The following is a 25,847-nucleotide window of genomic DNA, read 5'->3' as shown; positions in this document are numbered from 1 at the left end:
CTGATTTCATTTGTTAATTGCTTTAAAATTTCTTGGTGGCATTACATTTTCCAAAATGTAAATTTGATCTTGCAACGCAATGTAACTTTAAGCTCTTCAGAACATGACTCCGCGTCCATTTTGAGCTGTTGAATTTATTTTCTAAATATGTTCTGTTTTCTTGCAGATCCTGTCTGCAACGTTTCGATTGCAGCCACACAGTCTGAAAATGATGTGTTCCTTCACTGCCGCTTCACTGGAAAAGCGGACACTGTGGTTTGGTCTCACAATAAGAACAATGTGCCAGCCTCTCAGTTGCTGTCGGGTAACCACAGCTTGCAGATCCCCAGTGCAGAAGCCGTCGGATACGTCCAGTGCAGCGTGATGTGTGGTGAGAGGGGCTGGCAGCACGCGGTCTACAATATCACGATGGATGGTGAGGGTCAAATGTATACTCTTCCTTACGGTGGCAATTTAAAAACTTAGTATGACAGTTGCCAAAGCACTTGCACCACTTTTTTTAAAAATAATGTTTTATATTGCGCAAACCTGACCTGAATCGGGTATCCGAGCGCTTTACCTGCCACCAGTTGCATTACATGAGGACACATTCATTTTTGCTAGGCACAGGGAGATTAAGTGACTTTCCCAGAATCACAGAATGTGTAGTGTCATTGCCGAGACTCGAACCCTGATCCCCAGATTCGAGGTCGACCGCCCTAGCCATTGGGTAAACTCCTCTCCCCAATACACTGATAATATATGCCCTTCTTTACCAACCGCGATTATAATAAGTGCGTTTCCAGGTGCTTGGCTTGAGGGCACCTAAGAGTTGAGGGAGGCTTTCAGAGCGTGTCGTAGCTGTAAAAAGCCAAAGAATTGACTTGTGCATAGTGTAGGTGTACATAAGGTGTTGGAATGTACGCATAGACGTGTCAGTCCAACATCCCCAATGTCAAGACACCTATGAAGTCCCACTCCCAGATGACATCAAGGCAGCAGTCTGGGGGAGCCAATAACCCACCCATAGTGGTGTCATTGCTGTTGGCAGCCTGTGCCACCCAATCTGCCTCAAAGATCGGTGCGGAGCGAGCAAAATCACACTAGTATCTAAGGGCAGGTCTATGGGGACAGCGCAGACTGAACTCTGCATTGGAACATTATGGTACTCTGTCTTCTTTAAATCGCTATGGCGAGATTCCCATGGGCAGAGAAGAATCAGTCAGTGATGGGGAAAAGGTGGTTGGCCCACAAATATATTGGGGAACGTCTGAGAACCCCCAGCACACAATTGTAAAGGTGCAGCATGCCCTTGAGGAATGAGATTCCTAGCAGGTCCCCGGACCAGCCAAAATGTGTCCCCTCAGAATGTAGGTTGCGGAAGAACGACCGGGGGATGGGATTAGAATAATTTGGTAAGACTTAAAGGAACCTTGGCAAAAAGACCATCTTAGACCACGCTATCCTGCCAGCTACATTAAGTGAAGAGTAGCCCAGTGGGCCTTGTCTCCTCTGGCACCAGCTACGAGGAGTGTGGAGTTAAGGTCCCAAGCCTTCCGCTGGGTGAAGGCGATCTGAATTCCCAAGTATCGGAAATGGGCAGTATACCAGGGGAACAGGATTATGGCTCTAATGTCATTATGGGAGTCCCGTAGGGGAATGTAGGTGCATTTGAACCAGTACACCTTGAGGCCGGAGGAATCGGTGTCGACCTTTAACCTGCAGGAGGCCAGGGACTGAGGCCCAGGTAGACAAGCAAGTTATCTGCATAGAGCGAGACCCGGTGTTCACCTTCATCCAGCCAATGTAAGTCAGAGCTGTGCACCCTGATGGATCCACTCTGCCAGCGGCTCAATGGGGAATAGAAAGAGTAGGGATGAGAGAGGTCAGCCCTGTCTCGTACCACACTCCACGGGTATAGCCCTGGAGGCTACCCCCATTTACTCAGACCTTAGCCCAGGAACCGGAGTAAAGTGTACGAACCAGACGGCAAAAGAGGGGATCAAAGTAAATCGGTTCCAACAAGCAGAACAGGAACTAACTGCTTAGTAGAAGACCTTCTCTAAATCATTCGAGATGAGGGCTGGACTGTACGTCACATCTGCAGATTAGGCAATAATGCTGTGAACCTGACGGAGACAGCGACGAGTACTGCGTCCTGGCATAAAGCCATTCTGGTCTGGTTGAGTTAGAGGTGATAATTTTCACCACCGGGTTTGCCACCATGGAAAGATTCTTAGATTCCATATTAAGGATAGAGATAGTCCTATAGGACCAGCAGAGATTCCCGTGGTTTGAGATGGTCCATAGAGATTGTAGGGGAGTTAACCCACTCTTGGGGCTTCTTTGTACATTGCAAGTAAGGGAGTGGTCAGTGGGAGGCATATTTTATATGGTTCCAGTGGAAAGCCATTGGGGCCAGACAATTTCTCGTTGGGGAGTGCCCCGATTGCTGCTGATATCTCAGCCTCCATGCTGGGTTCCTGTCTGTCAGTGTCAGCTAGGCAGATGAGAAGTAAGTCTTTCACAACAGGGTGAAGGCATTCAGGTTCCATCGCCGGGTGAGTGGCATGCCTGTGGGTAAAGCAGTGGGCAAATTCTTGCACGATCAAATGAGGATATGACACATCTCTACCCATCCCCACCACCAAGGAAGAAATCGGGCATAGAGCTAGGTCCTTGCTCGCCGACCAATGTATGAGCTTCCCAGCTTTATCCCCCACTTCATAGACCTTCCCTGTGAGATAAGGTATGTGGAGGCTGAAGTGTCCAGATATTTCTGGCGAAGTCCAAGCCTCTTCAAATTCGCTGTATGTTTCAGTTGGGCAGTGGGTTTAGCTACATAGACCTCATCTGCCAAGTATAGATCATGCTTCAGGAAGACTACCTCTTTATGGGATCGGGCAGCTTTATGGGATCGGGCAGCTGTCTTGTCGGAGATTATCTAGCCATGAGGGGTTGCCTTCATTGCCTCCCATACCATGGTGGGGGAAGTAACTAAGTGTGGGTTAGTCTCTAAGTACAAAACACACAACAGAGCAGACCAGGTCTAGAAATGGTGTGTAACTATACCACAGAGATCTGTGTATGCATGCGGGTGTGTGTGTGTGTAATCTAGTGTTGTTTGAAAAAATGTTTTTTGAAAAAATGTTTTTCTGTTTTTGATAGGAAGAAGACATGTTTTTCTCCCTCCAGGGGACATTTAAGCATTAAAGTTCCTGGTAGATATGTAACTTTTTCTTAGTACATTCATTGTTATTTCTCTCCTCACACATCACATGTAGTTGCAGTAGCTATTCTATGTCTAAGGTCCTGAAGAAAGCCGGGGCAATGCCCCTAAGGCTGAAACATGTCGACCGTCCTGCACAGCGCCATAGGGTAGTCTTACTACTTGGCGTGTTTTTAACCCTTGACACATGGACTTCTGTCTGAACGTGTTTCAGAGTCTGGGTAGTCAATTTTATTTATCACTATCACTTGAGCACTGCACTTTATTAACATCACTCTAGGATGTACACCATGGTTAGACTATTGACATCCACTCCCGCACCGGCACTATATGGTCGGACGTGGTATGGTATGACCAGCAATTCCCACATGACGTAAACTCCACCATAAGGGTGGGCTGATGGGATTTGCTCTAGCTGTTGTTTTCAATAGTTTTTGTTTTCAATAGCATTTGCTCACATTTGCATCCAACTGTTTCACAGTCACTGGTATAGTTACACACCATTTCTAGACCTGGTCTGCTCTGTTGTTGTGTTTTGTATCTTGACAGCAGGGGAACGACCAGACCGGTCGTAAAATATTCCCCTTGACCCTCCACACATATGTTTGTTTTTTAGTCTCTAAGTAGTCAGAGATTTGGGTCTGGAGAAAGTCTTCAAAGTCGGAGTCTGCCAGCAACTATGCGCCAAGGCGCCAGTGACTTAGTTGCTGGTATCTTGAGGATCTGATAGTCAGGGTAACGGGGACATGATCAATCAATGCACGTGGTAGGATATGAGTAACGCTCAGTCTTGTCGTATCTGTAGAGGGTATGAAAAGATATCCAAGCCTGTCATAGGATTTGTGAGAGAAGAAGGTGTATTCTTTAGTCTGGAGATGAAGCAGGCGCTATTTGTTGGAGAAGGTCGAGGCAGCCAAATCATAGATGCAGTGGGATTATTAGAATCCATCAGAGAGTTCATCAGTGAGTTTAGGCCGTTCATTAAAAGGATGAGGCCAGGGAGAGATTGTAGGAATAAGGATGCAAGGGCCTCCCGTGTAGGGGATACTAATGTGGGGTAGGGGCCATAAACCGAAGCCATCGTTCAGTGGGCGCCCTCAATGTGACCCTCCGCCAGGACAAAGCGGCCTAAGACATCAGTACCATCTTGTGATGAGCAAAGGGAGACTTTTATGAAGCAGGATAGCAGTGCCCTTGGAACTGGCTGTATATTTGACGTGGTAAACTCTGGTGTAGCCCCCACCGCCCCCTACTGCAAAACGGATCATTGATTGCTGGGCATGTGGGTTTCTTGCTGGAGCACCACCAACGGGAGGGTGGTATTTAGGGTATTGGAAGATAGACCCACCTTGGAGTTTATGATTGAGGCTATTAACATTCCAAAGAGAGGGCGGTGAGCGGTGTTTCGGGATTCATAGTAGGGAAAGAATTTTAAAGGGGCCGGCGAGGAAAAGTGGGTGTGCAATGCAGATGAAAACTAAAACAAACCACAATTAAAAGAAAAACCTTTAAACTCCCCCCCCCCCCCCCCTATAGAACCCTCCCACCATACACAACCACCACAGAAACGTCTGTTGCCCCATTACACAACAACTAGTAACTAGATGAATAACTAATCAGAAAAAGAATACCTACGAGTCCGAATCCATCTTATGGAAGCCAGAGCTAGTTAGAAGATATCTTTGTACTGGTGGTAGTCATAAGAGAATAGATGGATATAGTCACCATGGAGATTAACCATCGTTTTGAAAGGTTCCTGTCATTCATGGAGCAGATGGCTGAGGAGGGTGGTACAGGACAAAGAGGTTGGCAAGCTTTTGCAGGCCACCCCTCCCCACCCCTTTTGGGATTCAGAGCGAGACGTCTTCGAGAGCCCAGGCAGTTGTGGCCTGTTTACCCCGTGCGTTTCCTGGGGTGTCGAGCCCGGGTTCCCTCTCCCCAAGAGGGTAGGGTGTTGCACTTCATGAAAAGTTGTTCTGTAGCCTAAGTGAGAGCCTCCTTAGGAGATGAATGAAGCATGCAGGGAAGAGGAGCATGTAGCTGATCCCCGTGGTTGTTGTTTCTAACACCATCTTGGGTCTGGTGCCTCTGTTGTAACACACAGGTATAGTCTAGTACCTTGTAGCAGAGGCCGTTCGCTGTGTGAGCCTCCCGGAGGATGGCGTCTCCATCCAGCTAGTAAAGAGACTCTGCTATTGTGGAGTATGGGGCTTAAGGGGGGCTGATAGGTGGATAGGTAGGAAATAGGTAGCCAGGAGGTCAGCCAGGTTTCCAGGAATTGCTCTGGAGACTGTCCCTCTGCTCAACCCACAAAGCGTAAAATGCCGCGGCTGGCTTGGCCCTCTGGATCTTTGGCCCGAGCCTCCAGCACCGCAGAAGTCGAAAGGCTTTGGATTCTCTACTTGAGCTCCCTGACTGTGCCCTCCAGTTTAAACATCCGGTCCTCCGTGACCTTTTCTTCCACTCCCCGGAGGTCCTGGAGAAGTAAGGAGACTTCCACTCATCTCGCCTATTTTGGTCTCTAAAGCCGAGTGGGAGGCTTGAAGGATAGTCCTTACTGTCAGGGTTCAAAGGCAAATTAAGATGGTCTGGTGGATTTGAGGAGCCCTGGGAGGTTGTAGTTAGGAAGCTGTGTAGCAGTCAATTTTTGGCTGCAACTGGGTGGTGAAGGATTTGTTGCTGCCCAAGGTTGCGTAGACTAAATACAGCAGGAAGCACAGGGTCCATTGTTAATGGGGTGCGGTGTCGTGAGAGCGATACATGTTGACTTCAGAGGAAAGCTTTGTCCCATGCCTGGCCAGCTTGCCCCTCCACTGATATCCGTTGGGCAGCATGAGCAGCCAGGTCATGGCCACAAGGGAGGCGGAGAGGGTCGTATGCCTCCAGGAGACGAACAACACCAAAAACAATTGCCAATACTGTTTAACACTTATTACCCTACTTTCTTTTGCAGTCACATCCGTGAGTGAATGTGAACCGAGACAAAGTAAATTACCTACTTTTTGTTTATTTTCAATTAATATTTGTTTTTTCATAGTATCAAAAGCTTCAATATTTTGCATCACATAAGTTTCATATGTATAACCCACACACACAATTATCAGACATTGTACAACATACAAAACAACCAAATTGAATTTAGACACAACCTAGAAAAAATACAAAAACAGAAAATCAGATTTTTTTTTAAAATAAAACCAATAAACATGAAAAAATTAAACATGACAATTACACACATTGACATTTTTTTCCCTTTTTTATTTGACTATACAATATTGGAGCCAACAGTGCCTATTTTTGGTAAAACCCTCTCTGTGTCCTAATTATTTCATTAGCTTTCTACAGTAACTCCGACAAGGGGATATCCTCTTAGGTAGCACTTGTTGAGCAAAAAAGTGTGGTCGCCGCGTTTCAAACTCCGGTGTTATTAGACCCGGTTCTCATCAGGACCAATAGCTGAAAAAGGACAATGACACTATGTTACTATATTATCCACGGACCAACCTCAATCATGCAAACGCACCACCAAATAAACCTCAGTTACCTTTACGAGAGAGAGCCGATCTCCTTTCCAATGTTTTTATGTCTCCACAACTGATTTTCAACAAAATGTGCTTTGAGGAGAAAAGAAGACCAAGAGGAACAAGCATTTGCAATGCAATAGGTCTCGCATTAGGAAAGTGTGAGCTATTTGTATTGTAAATGACAATTTTTTTTAAATATGTGTTGGCTTTGAAAATATATAAATTAATAGCATTTTTATTTACAAAGCCAATAGCTTACACTTTCCTAATGCGACTCCTATTGGCTATGGCAATTGGTGTTGGTAGCAAGCAAGGGCAGTGCTGTTGTGGTGCTGAGTGATGCTGTTGTGGTGCTGAGTGATGTGGTTGGGCTGAGTGATGTTGTTGTGGTCCTGAGTGATGTGGTTGGGCTGAGTGATGTGGTGGTGTATTAGAGTGATGTGGTGATGTCCCAGAGTGATGTGGTGGTGTCTGTCAGTGATGTGGTGATGTCTGTCAGTGATGTGGTGATGTCTGTGAGTGATGATGTGGTGGTGTCCCTGAGTGATGTGGTGGTGCCCCTGAGTGATGCCCCTGAGTAATGTGGTGGTGCTGTCCCAGAGTGATGTGGTGCTGTCCCAGAGTGATGTGGTGCTGTCCCAGAGTGATGTGGTGCTGTCCCAGAGTGATGTGGTGCTGTCCCAGAGTGATGTGGTGCTGTCCCAGAGTGATGTGGTGCTGTCCCAGAGTGATGTGGTGGTGTCCCGAGGTGTGCAGCAGTGTGAGGCGTGCAGCAGTGTGAGGCGTGCAGCAGTGTGAGGCGTGCAGCAGTGTGAGGCGTGCAGCAGTGTGAGGCGTGCTGTAGTGTGAGTAATACAGCAGTGTGCAGCATGCAGCAGTCTGTGGCGTGCAGTAGTGTGAGTCGTGCAGTAGTGTGCAGCATGCAGCAGTGAGTAATGCAGCAGTGTGCAGCATGCAGCAGTGTACGGCATGCAGCAGTGTACGGCATGCAGCAGTGTGCAGCATGCAACAGTGTGCAGCATGCAACAGTGTGAGTAATGCAGCAGTGTGCAGTGTGCGGCGTGCAGCAGTGTGAGGCGTGCAGCAGTGTGCAGTGTGCGGCGTGCAGCAGTGTGAGGCGTGCAGCAGTGTGCAGTGTGCGGCGTGCAGCAGTGTGAGGCGTGCAGCAGTGTGAGGCGTGCAGCAGTGTGAGGCGTGCAGCAGTGTGAGGCGTGCAGCAGTGTGAGGCGTGCAGCAGTGTGAGGCGTGCAGCAGTGTGCAGCGTGCAGTAGTGTGCAGCATGCAGCAGTGAGTAATGCAGCAGTGTGAGTAATGCAGCAGTGTGAGGTGTGCAGCAGTGTGAGGTGTGCAGCAGTGTGAGGTGTGCAGCAGTGTGAGGTGTGCAGCAGTGTGAGGTGTGCAGCAGTGTGAGGTGTGCAGCAGTGTGAGGTGTGCAGCAGTGTGAGGTGTGCAGCAGTGTGAGGTGTGCAGCAGTGTGAGGTGTGCAGCAGGGTGGCATGCAGCAGTGTGAGGCGTGCCCAGTATGAGGCGTGCAGCGGCGTGCGGCGTGCAGCGGCGTGCAGCAGTGTGTGGCGTGCAGCGGTGTGTGGCGTGCAGCAGTGTGTGGCGTGCAGGAGTGTGAGGCGTGAGGTGAGGGTGTGTGATGGTGTGTGATGGTGTGTGAGGGTGAGAGGATGTATGAGGGTAAGTGAGGGTGTGTGAGGGTGTGTGAGGGTGAGGGGTTGTGAGGGTGAGGGGTTGTGAGGGTGAGGGGTTGTGAGGGTGAGGGGTTGTGAGGGTGAGGGGCGGTGAGGGTGAGGGGCGGTGAGAGGGTGTGTGAGGGTGAGAGGGTGTGTGAGAGGGGGTGTGGGTGAGGGGGTGTGAGGGTGAGGGGTGTGAGGGGGTGTGTGTGAGGGGGTGTGAGGGTGAGGGGGTGTGAGGGTGAGGGTGAGGGGTGTGAGAGTGAGGGGATGTGTGAGGGTGAGGGTGTGTGGATTCTGAGGGGGTGTGGCGGTGTGAGGGAGAGGGGTGTGATGGTGAGGGGGTGTGAGAGTGAGGGAGTGTGAGTGAGGGAGTGTGAGTGAGGGGGGTGTGAGTGAGGGGGGTGTGAGAGTGAGGGGGCGTGAGAGTGAGGGGGGGTGTGAGGGTGAGGGGGTGTGCGTTCTGAGGGTGTGTGGCGGTGTGAGGGGGGAGAGGGTGGGCGGGGAGTGTGTGTGAGGGTGAGAGGGTGGGTGAGAGGGTGTGTGTGAGGGTGAATGAGGGTGAGGGGGTGTGAGGGTGTGTGAGGGTGAGGGGGTGAGGGTGAGCTAGGGTGAGAGTGTTGAGGGTGAGAGGGTGAGTGAGGGGGTGAGGGTGAGCTAGGGTGAGAGTGTTGTGAGGGTGAGGGGGGTGGGTGAGGGTGGGTGAGGGTGAGTGAGGGTGTGTGAGGTTGAGGGTCCGAAGTAAATGGTTGCATGGCAGACATCATTGTAGCTAGCAAGTCGATCTTGACATTTGTATACTCTCTACTCCGACCAAGGCTGGAATTAGTCACTAGTTACAGACCTGAAGACTGGATGTGCTCTCTCTCTCTGAACACACTGCAGCGGCAGAGCTGTGAACATCGCCCCGATCAGATCTGCACACAATTTGTCATAGATAGACAATAAGCACATTGCATGGAGAGCAAATGTTCCTTCTGCTGGACTACGAAGCAGTCTGTAAGACATAGACACACACTACATGCTCTACTGCACAACCTCATGAACACACTACAAAGTCCGCAAGAGCTAAAGATAGAGCTAGGCAAACCCAAAGCGCAGCATACATACATCTACGTAAATCTAAGATGAAGGAAAATTAAACACAAGGCTCACAGTGCCCTCAAGCCACAGTCTAGCACACTATGACTGGGAATCCATCTCAGACGGAGCCATAATGAGCGAGTGGCCAACAGACCATGTAAATCCCAGTGGGGTACACGTGCTACTATGGTAATCCCTGAACTAAAGCCACAATAAACATGTGGTAAATGGAGACTATAAACAACAAGCTTTCGGCATTGCTGTGGGTTATTCCTTACGGAATGGAATAGGGGCGAGCCCTAAAAAGGGAAAAAGGATGGATGGATGGATGAGCTGGTGAAAGAATGGGTTGATAAAAGTATATATGGATGAGTGGGTGCATGAAATCATGGATACATTTGTGAGGATGGGTGTATGAGTGGGTGAAAAGATGGATGGATGGATGAATGGGTGAAAGGATGAACACTGAGTGGGTGAAAGATGGATGGGTGGCTAGAAGGATGCATTTGTGGATGGGTGAAAGATGGATGGTTGAGTGGATAGAATAATGAATGAGTGAGAGGATGATTGAATAAGTGGGTGAAAGGATGGATAAATGGATGAGAGGATGGTGATATGAGTGGGTAAGAGGGTGGTTAGATGTGTGGGTGAGAGATGCTTTGCCCTGGATGGCCTGCGCGCGCTGTTGGCTTGTCGCAGCAAAGTGGTATTCTGTAATCAGACATTCCAGTGATAAGGAAGCCCGACTCTCGCTGAGAGATGCGTTGCACACATTTTCTTTAAAAAACGTTAAAACGCAGAGGAACAGAAATGGTGACAGGAATAATTTGCTTTCAGTTTGACTGCAACTTGATATGAAGGCAGGAGGCAATGAATGCTCGGGTTCCGCATCAATGCTAAAACTCTGGCCCGGCTTCTGGTGGGGAAGGCAGGAAAGTGGCACGCGCTACGTGGGGAAAAGGCTAAGCACGAGGCAGAATCTTATTATTTCCCGAGCGGAGCGGTGTTTACGGCATTACTCTGGGCTTGACCTCGAGGCCGGCACCCTCAGTCGCTCTCTCCGGAGCCTAGAACTCCTTCGGCCCGGTGTACAGGAGGGGAAGCGTTCGGCTCTCGTTACCACGTACACGACATGGAGCGACGGTCCCCTTAATGAGGAGCGCCTTGCGAGGCCCGCCGGCCTAATTAGGGGAAGGAGCCCTCCACAAACAGCCGGCCACGCCGCACTGCACGCCCCCCTCCTCCCTGGGGCTGTCCCCTGAGCAGATGAGGGGGCGCGTGGGGATGGGATTACAGCTGCCACCGGTGTAATTCCCACTGGCACACGGCGGCTTCGTGAGCCTGTCACATTCAGTCCGTCCACCGCCGTCGCCGCTTAGTCTGCGCACCATCTCTCGTCTCTCAGCACCCCGAAGGGATTGAGCGCTGCACGGGCAAAGACATAAACAAATAATGCACAAGCCCTCGTGCACAAACATACGTGCAAAGGCAGTACTACACACTTGCAAAGACACTCCTGCACAACACACATGGGCATACACATATAAAACCCAGACCCCTACTTACAGAAACACAGACTTGCTGCATGCAGACACAAATACAACATACACACAAAATACTCATACACCGATTTAAATGCCTAATGCATACAACACACAAATGCTCATGGTGCGCATGAGAACAACATTGAAATGCACGCGCATGTAAGGATAAACATAAACGATCAAACAAAATGCAAACATACACGCGACATCACACATACAAAACAGACCTGTGCTAGCACAGATGTGCTCCATGCTCACATTAGCACAAAACATGCAAACACACAAAGTACATATGCATGCAGAGACTCATGCAAACACTCGTGCTTTAATGATACACGCACCGGCAATCAGACAAACGGAAGTACACACATCAACGCAAATACATTCGTATAGAAAGAAGCATGCATTCATCCCTAGGCACGCACACTTGCATTTAAACACATCAGCATTCACCTAGACCCACACACACACACACACACACACACAGGGACTCGCTCTTAAAACCTGTGGATACACAATACACCGCTTCTCTATAAGTCCCCTCTGCCCGCCCTAAACGCGAAGAGTCTGTGAAAATCATCTGTTCTGCCTGAGCGCTGACCCCAGTCACTCGGCTGTGTCCTAACGCTGTTAATCCTGGAGCCCATCTCCTCATTAGCGGGGCTCCAGTGACAAGCGGGGAGAGGAGCCCCTCCCCCTATCTCCTTCCTGCCTGGCCTGCCAGCCAGCCCGTGAGGACAGCGGCGAGAGCTCAGCTGCAACAAATCACCAGGAAATCCGTGGCACGCGAGGGCCGGACGTGACGGAGGAGCTGAGCTCCAAGGCCTGGGACTCGGCGGAATGTCAATGGCGTGTCTGAGAGATCGGGAATGCAAGCGGGAGCTGGGTGCATGCGGCGGGGAGGAGTTGTGTAATGGGCAAGGAGCCAGTGGGAGTCTGTGTTCGGACGGACTTCCAGGAAATCCCTGTTGTTTAATCCCCCGGTGCCTACCGAAAATGAATGTGTCCGTGTGTAATGCCGCCACCACCGCGGGACGAGAGGAGCCTGAGAAACCCGGTGAGTGGGGGGAGGAGGGGAGGGGGGGAGGGTGTTGTGTGCACGCGCGTAAGTCCGTGTGTGTGTGTGCCTGTGTGTGCATGCGTGCGCACGCTTGAGTGTGGCTGTGTCTGTGTCTGTGTTTGTGTGTACGCGCGCGATGGCCAGAAGCTGACTTGCGGTGAATGTTGAGAACAGGATATGTGCACGGCGCCGGGCTCGGCGTGCGCGCCCAGGAGGTGAAATCGCCGATGGAAAGCGCGTGCACATCCCCTGTCTCACATTCATCGGAACACGCCAACAAAAGATGTCTTCGCAGACAGCATGCTTCACATGCTTTTTAGGTCTGCTCGACCTAAAAAAGGGGGGTGGGGGGGAGAGATGAGAGCTCCGTCCCAGTAGTCATTCTATGAGACTGTTTTGTCTAAATGTGTGAATCTGCACTTACTCCTCTATTTTTGGGGGGCGCTCCAACGGTCATTCTCGCTGTGAAAACCAGCTCCTATGAAGTTGAAAAACAGGAGGTGTAATCTGCTGTCTGAACTGAAAATGTCTCTTTAACCAAAAAATGCCAAATAGTGTACAACACGTGCCTTGTGTGTTTTTGAGTCACCACACATTGTAATTTCTTGCCTGTAATAGTAAGTTAAACTATGTAAACATGTACTCTTGGTATCGTGTACAACTGGCACAATTCTAATAAGGTACGTGGTTCAAATTGCCAAAAATGGCGAAGTTTAAACCTACACAGAAGGGGCCCATACACTTAGTTTTTACGTGTATCAGGCAATAACGTTTCTGGAATACACAGCTTTCCCATATCAACGCCGGCGGAGCTGAACACAAATATGCTCGTGAACGTGACCATTATCAAGGTCTGACTTGCGTCAATCTTTAGCAGGATGCGTTATGATCGACCCGTTCAGTTCGATTGATGCTCGGCAGCATTTCTAAAGTTAATCTTTACGTCGCGCACGGCGCTGTCAGTACTTACTTATATCTTAATCTTGTTTGGACGCTAGAAGTGGCCGTCTGTTTTCCTCATAACTTCGAGAAACAAACACCGCGTCTGGAGGATTTAACTTCCTATTCGTCATTTGACCTCCGGAATGCTGGGAAATGTAGCTTTAGTCGCTGGCAGTCCAAATATCAAAACGAGAACGTCAATCTTGATTTTGTGGAATATATCTGAAATACGGCATGAGATAATTACTTATTGGGCAATGATAAAAACCCTGTATATGTGTGAAGCTTAATTTCTAAAGGAGCCAGACTGCTTTGTCACATGATCCTAAGGATGATGGGATACTTAGTTTTCCAGTTAGGATTGCATTAATATTCAACCTCTATGGGCAGGTCTATGTGAAGATGACATAGCACAATATTATTTTTTAAGTTCAACCCTTGTAGGCATGTATGTGTAAAGATGGGGACATCTTACAGCACAAAATTATTTTCAAGTTAGTATGATTCATTTCAAAAGAGTACTGGCAAAATCACAAGTTTAGCTTGGTGTAAAAAAACTGATGTATCTTTGGAAACCACTCCTCACAGATTGTATATTTCAGATAATTAATTTAAACCAATGACTGCTGTGTCAAATTTCACAATCAATAGTGCCTCTCTCTGTGTAAGTCTTCTTTCCAAATCTCCTCCTCGTGGGTCGGATTCCAGTTTGGATCCAATTGTTAACTAATGGTGCAGACAGTACTTTTTTCCGAATCCTCGATTTGTGTTGGGATATTCTTTGCCGTATTTCTTGATTAGTCTTCCCTATATAGAGTTTCTGACATGGGCACACGATCCCGTACATCACATTATTCGATTTACAATTAGTGAAGGTGTCATGTTTTCAATTTGTGTTTTTAAGAGAAAACACAGAACCTTCCATCTTCTGATTACAACAAACACAAGTTCCACATTTATGGTGACCCTTTATCGGGGGTAAACCCAACTGATCCCGTAATGTTTGTCTAGATCCAATTTTTGGAAGGGACGCTCGAACGACCTGGTTACCAATGCTGTTATCCTTTTTCAATGTGAACACTGGATATTGATTCAGTGTGTCATCTAAATGTTGAACCAGATGCCAATTTTGGCAGATGACTTTCTTCAAAAAGTTGGTATTGGGAATGAATGTCGTGACACATAACAAACTGTCCATTTTTGTTTTCTCAAGTCCAGTCAAGTCAATACCACTTTATTCGATTAATTAAAATCATACAAAGTACACATAAACATACAAAAATTCAATTCATTATGCTGTTTAAAAACGCCATAAAAACTTTTTTTTTAAATCAATATTAACAATCTATTTACAATTTTATCAAAAGGCATACTTTAAAAACATGAGGTAGATAGAAGAATCCGTAGAAGTGATCATGAGCACAGAATATCCATACCAACACCATTATTTATACATCTTAAGTTCTTTGCACGTATAGCAGCAACCAGGAAACTAGCCACATTAAAAATGACCCAGGAAGTATCAAGCATCTGTAGGTATAATAAAGCAGGCCTCACTTGGGCAATCCCAGACTTCTTAACAGGGGTTTTAGGAATTTTGACCTGCTCTCATGATAAAATTCGCAAAAGAAGGTCAAGTGCATTGTATCTTGTATAGACATATCATCACATTTGCAGAGTGCCGTATCCTCAGGCTTACTCCACCCATCAAACACTCCCAAAGCAAAATGAATTAAATTAGACCTAAATTTTGTCAATAAATTTCGGTGGAAAGACCTTGTAACTATCTGTAGATATGGCTCTATCGCTGGAGTCTTGGTCAGTAAATAATGGGCTCTGACAAGCGGTTTTTTAAGCTCATTTTCCTCCCTCTCCATGGCTTTACGAGCCATGAAATTTTCCCTCACCCAGCCAATGTCCTCTTTGACAATAGATGCCGGGTTTTCAAAAAGTTCAGGTCGGCCCAGTTGTCTCAGCTCATGGCTCACGTAGGATAACCACTGGATATCCTTAGCTTTATCTAATTTGAGACTATCTTTCATTATCAATTGATTTAGGTGTAAGTCAGAATTAATCCAAACTTTCAACCAACAGATAAGGGGGGCCACACTGATAGAATCTGCCACAAACCCCATCCCTAGCTCCTGATGTACTGAAAAGTAGGGGAGGATTGAGGGACTGAGAGGATAGAGCGGAAGAATTTGTTCTCTACTTTTTGTAATTCCTCCGCTTGCTTATACCCCCCAGATTTCTGATCCATACATTGCCGCTGAAAGGCATTTGGCTTTATAAATGGAAAGTACAGCTTCGCATGGCCTGCCTCCTAGTCTTTGGGCAAAACCTTTGACGGCCGAAGTTGCCCTGGTCATTGATGTTTTTTTTGCCAGAAGTTGGGGGACCAAGAGCATTGTTCATCGAACAATATGCCCAGATATGTGAAGGATTTTACCCTTTTTACTTCCACATCCTTGCAGAAAAATGTTCTAGCCTTCTTTCATCCAGGACCCAATACCATGGTGTTAGATTTTGCACTGTTTACAACCAGATCCAAGGAATCCATAAAAACCCCAAACGCAGTTAAAAGTCTTTGTAGACCGAGTGGGGTGCGGGCTATTAGGACCGCGTCATCCGCGTATAGGAGAACTGAGATGGAAGTTTCTCCTATACGCGGTATGTCCAGTGTAGATGTTAACCGATATTTATCTAAGGAATTAACATATAAAGTAAAAAGGAGGGGGGCCAGAATGCACCCTTGTCTGACCCCTCTACCTGATTTAAAAGACCGTGAGCAAGCTCCTTCCTGTGTTAGCCTTACGCTTGCCGTTAAATCCCTATGTAGATCTGCCAAAAAGAACACCAAGCCCTGCTCAAAACCCAGGTCCAGTAACATCCTCCACAGCTTTGATCTATTAACTAGATCAAACGGTGTGGAGAGGTCCATGAAACCAAGGTAAATCGACCCTTTGGCCGCTCTAGTGTATTTCTGAGATATCGGGTATAGATTCAGGCACTGGTCCTGTGCTTCTGCCTTCTCTGAAGCCATACTGACAATCCGATAAGATTTTATTGTCCGTAGACCATTTTGTCAATTTATTCAGTATGACTCTAGCCATAATTTTCACCGATGAGTCAATCAGCGAAATGGGTCGATAGCAGCGCGGGTCCCCCCTTTGACCCTTCTTAAACACCGGTATTATAATAGATTTGGCCCATGTTTCAGAAAAACCTGCTTTTACAGTTGAATTAAAAACATTTGACAGGATGTTTGCCCATTCCTTTGGATTACTCTTGTATAAATCCGCAGGCACTCCGTCAGGGCCAGGCGCCTTGCTACTTTTGTTATCATTTATGGCCCGCTCCACCTCCACTGTACTAAAGACACTTCTCTCCTTTCTTCATCTTCCGTGTCTGCCAAAAAAATGGGAAAATGTGTCTTACTAGCGAAGATCATTTCAAAATGGGTTATCCAGTCCTGCTCTGGGATATTAATATCCAGTGGCCCGTTCTCATCCCCAGTAAAAAGAGGATTATTCACTATGTCCCAAAACTTAGCACTATCCTTCAGTACTGCTGTGTCCATTAGGTTTTCCCACGCCCTTTGGTTAATTTCTTTTTTTCTGGTTAACTGGGCATTTTTATAGTCTTTCCTTAGACCTTGAATTAATAGATTATCTCTAGGTTCGGTTTTTAGTGCTTTCATCAGGGATTGGTGCGCTCTAGAGCAATTGGAATCAAACCATCTTTTCAGTTTAGCTGGGATATGTTTAGTTGGGTGTGAGTTCCTGCGCCACCTGTTGACATATTTTTTCAAAGGCAATAATTATTTCCTTCCCCTGGGGACACTGATCTTTACAAATGTCCAGTTCATCCTTAACTCTCACATGTAAGCTGTTTAGCAGATCTTCATGTATAATTTTAGACCATTTCAGCCTCCTCCCTTGCTGTTTTGTTTTGACATGTGTTGGCCCTCTAACCCCAGATCCCAATTCTAAGAAAGCAAACCCACAGTCAACTTTGATAATCACTGGATTATGATCACTAAATTGGGACAAGAATGCATTATACACAATTGTATGTTTTAACAAGGCTGGTGATACAAATATATAGTTGATAATTGAGTTATTCTCCCTACCCTTGAATGTAGGAACCCTCTCTCGATTATCGTAAAAGCTCGGTTCATATAGATCACAGGATGCCAGAAAATGTTCCAGAGCCTCCCTCTTCATTGTGTGTTCAAAGTGGGGGACTGAAGCAAACGCAGGGCCATAGTCCTCCCTTATTCGACAATTGTGTTTACATAAATGAATATTAAAATCTCCCAAAACAATAATATACACAAAATTGGTTTGTTGACTTTTATACTCTTCTAAAAAATGGGTCAAAAGAAGGAGATGTTCATTGCGTAACCCCCCCTCCTCTGCATTATAAAAATGTATCACTAGTGTTTTACCATGTCTTAACTCCATAAATTCTATGGCAAGTACATTTGGGGATTGAACCTCCACCAATCTTACCGTCCCTTTTAATTTGGTGGAGACTAGGAGCATTAGCCCCCCCCTTTGACCTCCCAGCTAAGGAGGGCCGTGCGGGCACTGATTAAGTCTTATAACCATCTACCCAGAAATCTCCCTTCCTATCCCAAGGTTCTTGGAATGCAACAATATCTGAACCAGTTAGTCAGCCCTTTTGGCCCGTAGTCCAGCGATATTCCATGACATAATGCTGAATATATCGGAATCTGGGATTAGATGGTCAATATCTGTATCTTTATCCAGTATACCTCTCTCAGTGATATGTTTATCAGATGAAGTAATGGATAGGGCTAGTCAGTCAATTTCTATATTGTCGGCCAAGTTAGAAATAAGACATGATCCTATTGTATTAACAAACAGGTTTGCTATCTGGCTCACCTGGTTTGAAGGATGGGTTGAGAGTTTTCTACCTGTAATGGCTGAGGACCATCCTGTCTGATCCATATCAGGAGGCCGAACCGCTACTCTGTTTTGCTCAGCTACCACCCTTTGAACTGTTGCCTGTGACGCCCTCACGGTAGTCCTTGGGGATAGAAGAATCCTAAGGGGACCGCCCTCACCGTTCCTTCCTCATACCTCAGTTCAGATGCATCCCAAAGGAGTCGCGGTGGGTGACTTGCGCTGTTAAAATTAACTACAACGCAATCACCGTCAATCTCCTTTCTAGTGTTCCCTAGCCATCCCACTCTTCTTGCCATAGAGATATTTGAGGAGATACCAGTGCTACCCGTACAGTTCTGGTCACACCATCTTTTAGTCAGATGAAGTAACCCATCTGTGGACTACCTATCCCCCCACATTCAATGGTGGAACTCCCACTAGGAAAGCGACAAACGGTGCTGCGGCCGGAGGGATATTAATCCGCGGCTGTACAGCCGTTGGCCTCTTGCGCTGAATCTCAGCCTTTGCTCCATGTTTTCTTATAGGGCTTACTTTGATGAAATCAGTATTGTTCCCTGGATCATTGGGGGGTGTCATCATCTCTTTTGCTATAGCCTCCGTACCCACATTAAGTGTTGTGCAATTTTGCAGGTTGTCTGATACCAACATGCCAGGGACTCTACCCTTTTGGACATTTGCACCTGTCTTCTCTGAATCAATCTTGTCTCTAGTACAAAATGGGCCCTTATTATGTTTCCTTTCTAAGGAGCAACTAATCCCATTTACAGCTGCCGCTATTTTTTCGCATTTTTTACTTAAATCATAAACACAGCTATTCAGAGAGTCTACAATGTCTTTAGCTATAGTAGTCAGGATATGCTCTAACCGCTCCGAAAAGAAGTTCTCCATGATGTCCTGTATCCTAGTTTTCAGATTAGAGATGTCTTTATCATCACTCATGATATCAATATTATTTTTCCCCGCCTTGCGCTTCCTCCTTCCCATTTGATTTTCTTTTGGGCGAGAGACTGGGACCTTTAAGGGGTTCTGTGCATCCCACCGTTGTTTGCAGGGGTGAAACCGAGGTAATTCTGGTTTGTGTATCTTCTACTAATAAAGCTGAAGTTGTAGGGCCGGTATTCGCCTTGTTGTGTGTAATTATTACGGTGGGCTCAAATGGGTTGTGATTTTCCCGATTGGTGACATTACTATGGGGACCAAACGAATCAGGATCATTACTTACTAAACCAAATTCTTTCTCAGCTGTGGCGATTTCCGAGGACAATACTCCCACTGCAGAGGTAAGGTAGGAAATAATGGTGGCAGTTTTCCTTGGAACTTTGGGTTTAGTTCCTCCCTGGTCCAACGATACGTGTAGCTTTCTCTTACCCATGGTGGAATGTACAGCCAAGAGTTTGGGCCCGGCCTCCTCTGGCCCCAAATGGCCACAGATGGCCTGCCCTCTGCCCGGGCGTTGGCCGCGCGCGTCCCGCGACGCGGGAGGAGCGTCTCCTCTTTATGCGCCTCCGGGCGAGGTACAATGACGCTGCAGGCGGCGTCCCCGAGTCCCAGCAGAGGATCCTGGGAGTTGTAGGCAGCAGTGCTCCCCCCTCTCAGCGGCCGCGATGGCAGATGCAGGGGAGAGCAAGGCAAGCGGCGTGATGCGTGGAGTCCAGCCGGTCTGCCAGGTATGCTTTCTGTGCCCCGTATTGTTTAGAGCCCCCGCTCCCCAGCAGTAGTGTCGCCTCTTTATGCGCCTCTGGGCGCGGTACAATGACGCTGCAGGCGGCGTCCCCGAGTCCCAGCAGAGGACCCTGGGAGTTGTAGGCAGCAGTGCTCCCCCCTCTCAGCTGCCACGATGGCAGATGCGGCGGCGGGGGAGAGCAAGGCAAGCGGCGTGATGCGTGGAGTCCAGCCGGTCTGCCAGGTATGCTTTCTGTGCCCCCGGTTTGTTTAGAGAGTGTTTTCTCTTTTCTTTCCAAAAGTACGTCCCTTGGAGTTACCAAGCACGCTTCATAGCATGTTTCAATAATTTTTCAGGGTAATTGCGATCTTTTAGTCTTTTAGCTAGCTGATTGGCATGAAAGTAGTATTCATCTTTGAATGTACAATTAAGTTTTATCCATAAAAATTGTCCATAAGGAAGTTTATCCCTTAGGCTTCTTGGGTGGCGACTGTTGTAGTGCATGGATTTGTTTCGATCCGTTTCTTTCCTGTATAAAGTTGTTGCAAAGCCCCCTTCTGAAGCGTACACTTCCATGTCCAGAAATGTCATCCTTCGTGGTGCATGGTTGATGCTAAACTTAATATCAGCAAATCTGTTGTTTAGCCACTCAAAAAACTGAAGTAAAGTTTCCTCATTTCCAGTGCATATCATAAATGTCATCAATATATCGGACCCAGTCCGATATACTATGGGTGAATGGATTGTTGTAAACACACTTCTCTTCAAATTTTGCCATGTACAAAATTGCCAGTTCTGGAGCGAAAGGGCATCCCATAGCACATCCTTTAATTTGAAAATAAAAATCATTCTCAAATTTGAAAAACTCGCCAATGTCATAATGAAGTCAGTTGGTACTCTGGTTGGTTGTGGTCTTGTTTACAAAAAAGATTGTATTGCTTCTAACCCCTCTTCTTGTGGGGTCGTAGTATAAAGGAATACTACATCCAATGTCACCAAAATGTGTTGGTTAGGTGAAAAATTTTATTTTATCTATTCTTTTTTTTATAAAGTCTGTGGTGTCCTGGATATAGGACGGTACCTGTTCCATAAACCGTCTTAGAAAAAAATCCACATATTTTGAAATGGGCTCTAAGATCGATTCGCACCCTGAGACTACAGGTCTCCGAGGTGGATGAGTTGCATATTTGTGGACTTTGGGAAGAATATAGAGAATTGGAATTCTCGGATATTTTTTGGCCAATAAATCCGTGTTCTTGTCCACGTTTTAATATTGGAGTAAGCTCATTCTGGATCTCTACTGTTGGATCCTTATCGGTTTTTCACTCTTTGACATCCAATTGTCTTTTAACTTCAATGATGTAATCCTGAGTCCTCCAGACCACTATGAAGCCGCCTTTATCGGCTTGCTTTATTACAATTGGTGTGTCGTTCTTTAGAGTAGTAATAGCCTCTTTCTTTGATTTTGTGATGTTATATTTATCGAAGTTCCTTTTTCTTTCTTGATTGCAATTGAAGATGAAATTGTTTTTTCAAAGGTAAATACCTCTTTTGGTATTTTATTTGTGGACTGGCAGAATGTTGACTTATTTTTTAGTCCGGTTACTTCCATAGACATAGGTTATGAATTTTCTAAGAAAAAAGTCCTGAGACGTGAATTTCAACAAAATTCAATCACTTCAGATTTAATTTTGACAAAGTCTGTGTTTTTAGCTGGTACATAAGACAGTCCTTTGCTGAGTAAACTTTCCTCGGCTGAAGTTAGTTAGCGATTTGAAATGTTAAAGATTGAAGATGTAGTTACGTTTTATAATATTGCCGCCTGGTTCTCATTTCCCATGGTTGATTGGGATATCTGCTCCTGCCGCGGGGCCTCATTTGGCCTCTTCCTAAAAAAGGAGTTCCTCTGTTTGGAAAAGAAGAATTGAGTTGCGGTTGGTTGTTTCCCCTCCTGATCGGATTGAAGGAGTTAAATCTGCCTTTATTTTCTGATTCTCCTGATGATGACGAGGTGTCCGAAAAAGAGATGAACTTGTCTCTTGATCTACCTTGGTTTTCAGAGAGAAATCTCTGTGATTCTTGTCTTGCATTAAAATCTGCCTGCAAATAAGGATATGTAGTGTCCAGTGAGAAGGTCTTCTTGTCTCTCTCAAACTTGATTTCTTTTCGGTTTATTGTGTAGTCCTTAAATTCCACAATTTCTTTGTAGAGTCTTTGCATCCAATATGGCTTGATTCTCTTTTATTTCTTGTTCTAATTTCGCAATTTCAACTAGTTCCTGTTTGGAAATGCGTTGCGCAGTCTCAATAGTTAAAACCATCAGGTCCCGGGTGCACTTCGTCTCAATGCAGATGTAGCCTTTTTTATATAACGGATCTTCCGTGAATATTACTGGAATCTTTCGTATCTGGAGACCACCAGGAATAGTGCCTGATATAAGATGTTGCAATAAATAATGGCCATGAAGCTCTGTCCGAATTTGTTTTTTCATTAATCTCGTAAGTTTATCTATTTCGTTCTGTGTTTTGGCAGTATCACTTAGTGATACTGAGGAAAACGCGCGGGGTGCGTTAATTCGTTTTTGGATGTGGTCCTCACTGTAAGCAAATGTGTCATGTTCAGTCATAGTCAGTTAGATTAGCCAGAAACAAAAAAGAAATAGAAAAAGAAAATGAATAAACTCAACGTCCATCTATCATACCAACGTAAAAATTCCAAACTGCGTAGATCAATTGATTCCACTTAAATCAATACACTTAAGTCGTGACTCAAGGAAAAAAAAGCAGTGTGTAGTAGCTACTTTTGGGAGTCAAGTCAAGTCGAGTCAAAGAATTTATATAGCGCACTACATACCCAGAGGGTCTCAAGGCGCTAAGGGAGGGGAGGAGGATTACTTGTCAAATATCCAGGTTTTAAGTTGCTTTCTGAATTCTAGGTGGTTTTGGGTAAGGCGAAGGTAAGTGGGGAGTGAGTTCCATGTTTTAGCAGCCAGGTATGAGAAGGATCTGCCTCCCATGGTGGTCTTGTTGATGTGAGGTACGGTGGAGGGGGGGTACAAAGGAAGGGGACCAGTTGTGGGGTGGGTGTGGAGCATGCATCCCCTCACATGGCAGTCTCAGTGAGGCCCTGGTGGATTATCATTACTGATAGCGGTAAAAATAGTCAGTTGGGGCGGAAGCTGCCTGTTAAGTAGTGTTGCCGACCATCCCCTAGTAAAGGGGTGCAGCGCATCTTTCCTGTCGTCTAGGCCCGGCCGTCGTAATGTCACCACAAAAATCCCTCAGGGCCTCGGTACGGCCCAGCCCATATCTGGAAGCTATGATGGTCGCCAGTAGTAGGCAGGCTGCGCCAAACACCTCCAGGGCTGATGTAGCTCTAATCCCCTGCAGTAGGAAGACCGGCCGCAGCTTGGTAGTTGCAGATTCCTCCAGGACCCAGTGTAGGCGGGCAGGGCCGACGTCCAAGCTCTGGGGTCTTGGCCCAAGTTCACCAGAAGCCACATGTGGCGCATATTTCTTCATTGCGATGAAGCAAAATGCACTGCATTATGGGGAATGCACTGCCCACAGGACAGCCGTGAACATTTGCTGCCCTGGGGGCAGCGCATTCACGTGAAATCCATAGCAGCTGCTTTACAGCCACTCCGTGTTTCACTGTGTAGGCAGCAATCCGCCTGCACTTTTTATGGGGAATAGCGATCCCCTTGCAGGTGGGTGCAGTCACTGACTCCACCCGCCTGAAAGGGGATGTCTGGGGAGTCCATAGGACCCCTTTACCTCCTGCAGAGGCCTGCTCTCAAGAGGCGCAAGAGCTTCTTTGCCTCTGCACCTGCGTTGGTAATACAGCAAAGGGATTCCCTCATTTGAATGGAGCACGCCCCAATGCAAATGAGGGTCCGCCCCCTTGAACAGATTTATGTGTGCCAGCGCTATTGGTATTTCCAGAAGGGGACGCACAAGCGTCTGTGGCCCCTTTAATAATACCAAAGTGCCATGGGGATGCACAAAGCGGGTGCAAACCCCTGTTGTGCCCCCGGGGCACTTTAAGTAAAACGGCCCAGGGAGTTCCCCGGGGCCCAAAACAGCAGTGCTAGCGTCCTTCGATGTATTGCGGGCCAACATGACGTTCCAGGCCTGACCTGTAGAGAAGTGCAAAGCAGTGGCCGGCGCAAACTGGCGCAGTAGCAGACTGAAAAAGGCAAGATTCATGGCGAAAGCCTGCTCAAAGGTGTGGGGCATTGCAAGGCAGGCGGGTGTGTCCCAGGGTTGCCTCCAGCCCCCATGATGTTGGCTCCGGAAAGATGTATGGGAGCGCAGAGTGGAGCCTCCACCATCTTGGGCCGATTAGAAATATGTAATGTGGATTTGGGACAATAGTTGATTAGATAACTGCAAGAATAGTTGTTGGATCGCAAAGTAACCTAGTTTAATTTGATTTAAGAATGTAGTCGTAGTTTCCAAAGTAGACTTTGCAAAAATAAGGACCAAAGATGAGACGCTCGGAGAATTCTCATGAAAAAGCAGATCTAGAATGTTCAAAAGCTCAAAGTTCATTAAACCTGTATACTACTCAAAGACCTACTACATCCTACAAAGTACTGCTCTCTGACCTTCTTTTATTTTATTATACCTATTTTATTTTACTTCTACTATTTTTGAGGGAGGCCCACGTTTTTGTGTCAATTTCTGCGATTGTAATGCAAAACGCGTGGTTGCTTTATTTTAATGACTTTTTACCTGATAACTTAACTGGTAGCTTTAGCTTGACTATTGGTTTCCTGGGGTTGATTTGTGCAGAGGAGATCTGGGCTCCTGCCTCTCGTTCTTCTCCATCACTCTTTCTGTTTCGCGGAGCCTGCTCTCCCTGGCGTTGGGCGGGTTCTCTTGTCGGTCCCTGCTCCCTGAAGAGTTCTGCAGTTGGATGCAGTCTTGGTGAGTCACTGCTGGTGCACAGAAGGGAAACTTCTCTGCACCCCCATGCCATCTGGAGTATGGACCCAGAGCAAGCTATCGTGCTGGGGCAGTTGGCTGTTGTCAATGCCAAAGTTTCTTATTTAACCTCCTTCTCAGCAGAGAGATAACGTTTGGAATGCCACTGCTAACTAATACCTATCTGAACGGTGCTCTGTGGCATGGGAGCTTGTGCTAATCCAGTGTGTGCTTATGGAAATGCCTAGGCTAGTCCCTTGACTTGGCCCCGAAGGGACATACCAAGCCTGTCCTCATTTACCAAAAGTGGGCGGCCTTTTTTTTTTTCCCCGCTCCCCGCCGCTGCTCCCCCGCAGCCCAGCCCCCCTTCTTTGTTCTGTACCCTCGACCCCTCCTATTCGCCACTCCGCTCCCGCCTCCCAGCTGCTCCTCCCTCCCTCTCTCCATTTATGGCAGAGTCTGCACGTACACGCAGCGGTCGCGCCGATTGCGTGCCGAAGGCAAGCCCTTCTACGCCCGTCCGCGCCCAGAGCCAGGAACCCTGGATCTCGACGATGCCAACACACCCAGCGAACCTACAATGCCGCACCCTCCACGCACTCAACACCAGCCTGAACACAGCCTGCTACCTGGCCACCCCGAAATGCACCTACGGACCCTTCTCCTGCCAAGAGTGCATATTCACCTGCACCCGTCCCTGACCAACACCCGCCAAGCCTACCACCAGCAAGAATCCCCTCAAGTGCATCCTGCTCAACACCCCCTCCGTCCACAGGCATGCAGTCGAACTCTGGAACCTCCTAGACACCGGACGTCGCCTTCCTCACGGAAACCTGGATGAATGCCTCCTCAGCCCCCGACATCGCCATAGCCATGCCGGGCGGCTACAAGATCACCCGGAAGGACCGCACCAACCAAACCGGAGGAGGCATCGCCATCGTCCACAGAAACACCATCCTCATCACGACCAACTCAGAAGACACCCTCACAGCCGCCGAACACCTGCACTTCCAGATTCACACCTACCCCAGGACTACCCTCAGAGGCACCCTAATCTACAGACCCTCAGGACCACGCACTCAATTCAGCGAAGCCATCGCAGACTTCGTAAGCCCGCACGCCCTCACCTCCCCAGACTACATCCTCCTAGGAGACCTCCACTTCCACCTGGAGAACAACAAAGACAGCAACACTACCACCCTGCTGGACAGCCTCGCCAACCTCTGACTCAAGCAGCTAGCGAACACCCCCACCCACTACGCCGGCCACACGCTTGACCCCG

The 25,847-nt window shown here is 47.3% G+C and overlaps 1 protein-coding gene across 1 annotated transcript in view; it reads left to right on the top strand.

Annotated features, from left to right (window-relative positions):
- Nucleotides 1-25,847, top strand: part of LOC147725616 (uncharacterized) — a 124,077-nt gene that overhangs the window by 65,887 nt on the left and 32,343 nt on the right. Inside the window, exon 3 of the mRNA XM_086964308.1 lies at nt 167-415. Coding sequence (XP_086820434.1) covers nt 167-415 — 249 coding nt within the window. The remainder of the gene's footprint in view (nt 1-166; nt 416-25,847) is intronic.

The sequence above is a fragment of the Lissotriton vulgaris genome, chromosome 3_2 (assembly GCF_964263255.1).
Source record: "Lissotriton vulgaris chromosome 3_2, aLisVul1.2, whole genome shotgun sequence".
Classification (NCBI taxonomy): Eukaryota; Metazoa; Chordata; class Amphibia; order Caudata; family Salamandridae; genus Lissotriton; species Lissotriton vulgaris.
Note: the sequence above shows the minus strand (reverse complement) of the source record. Positions and strands in the feature narration are given on the sequence as shown.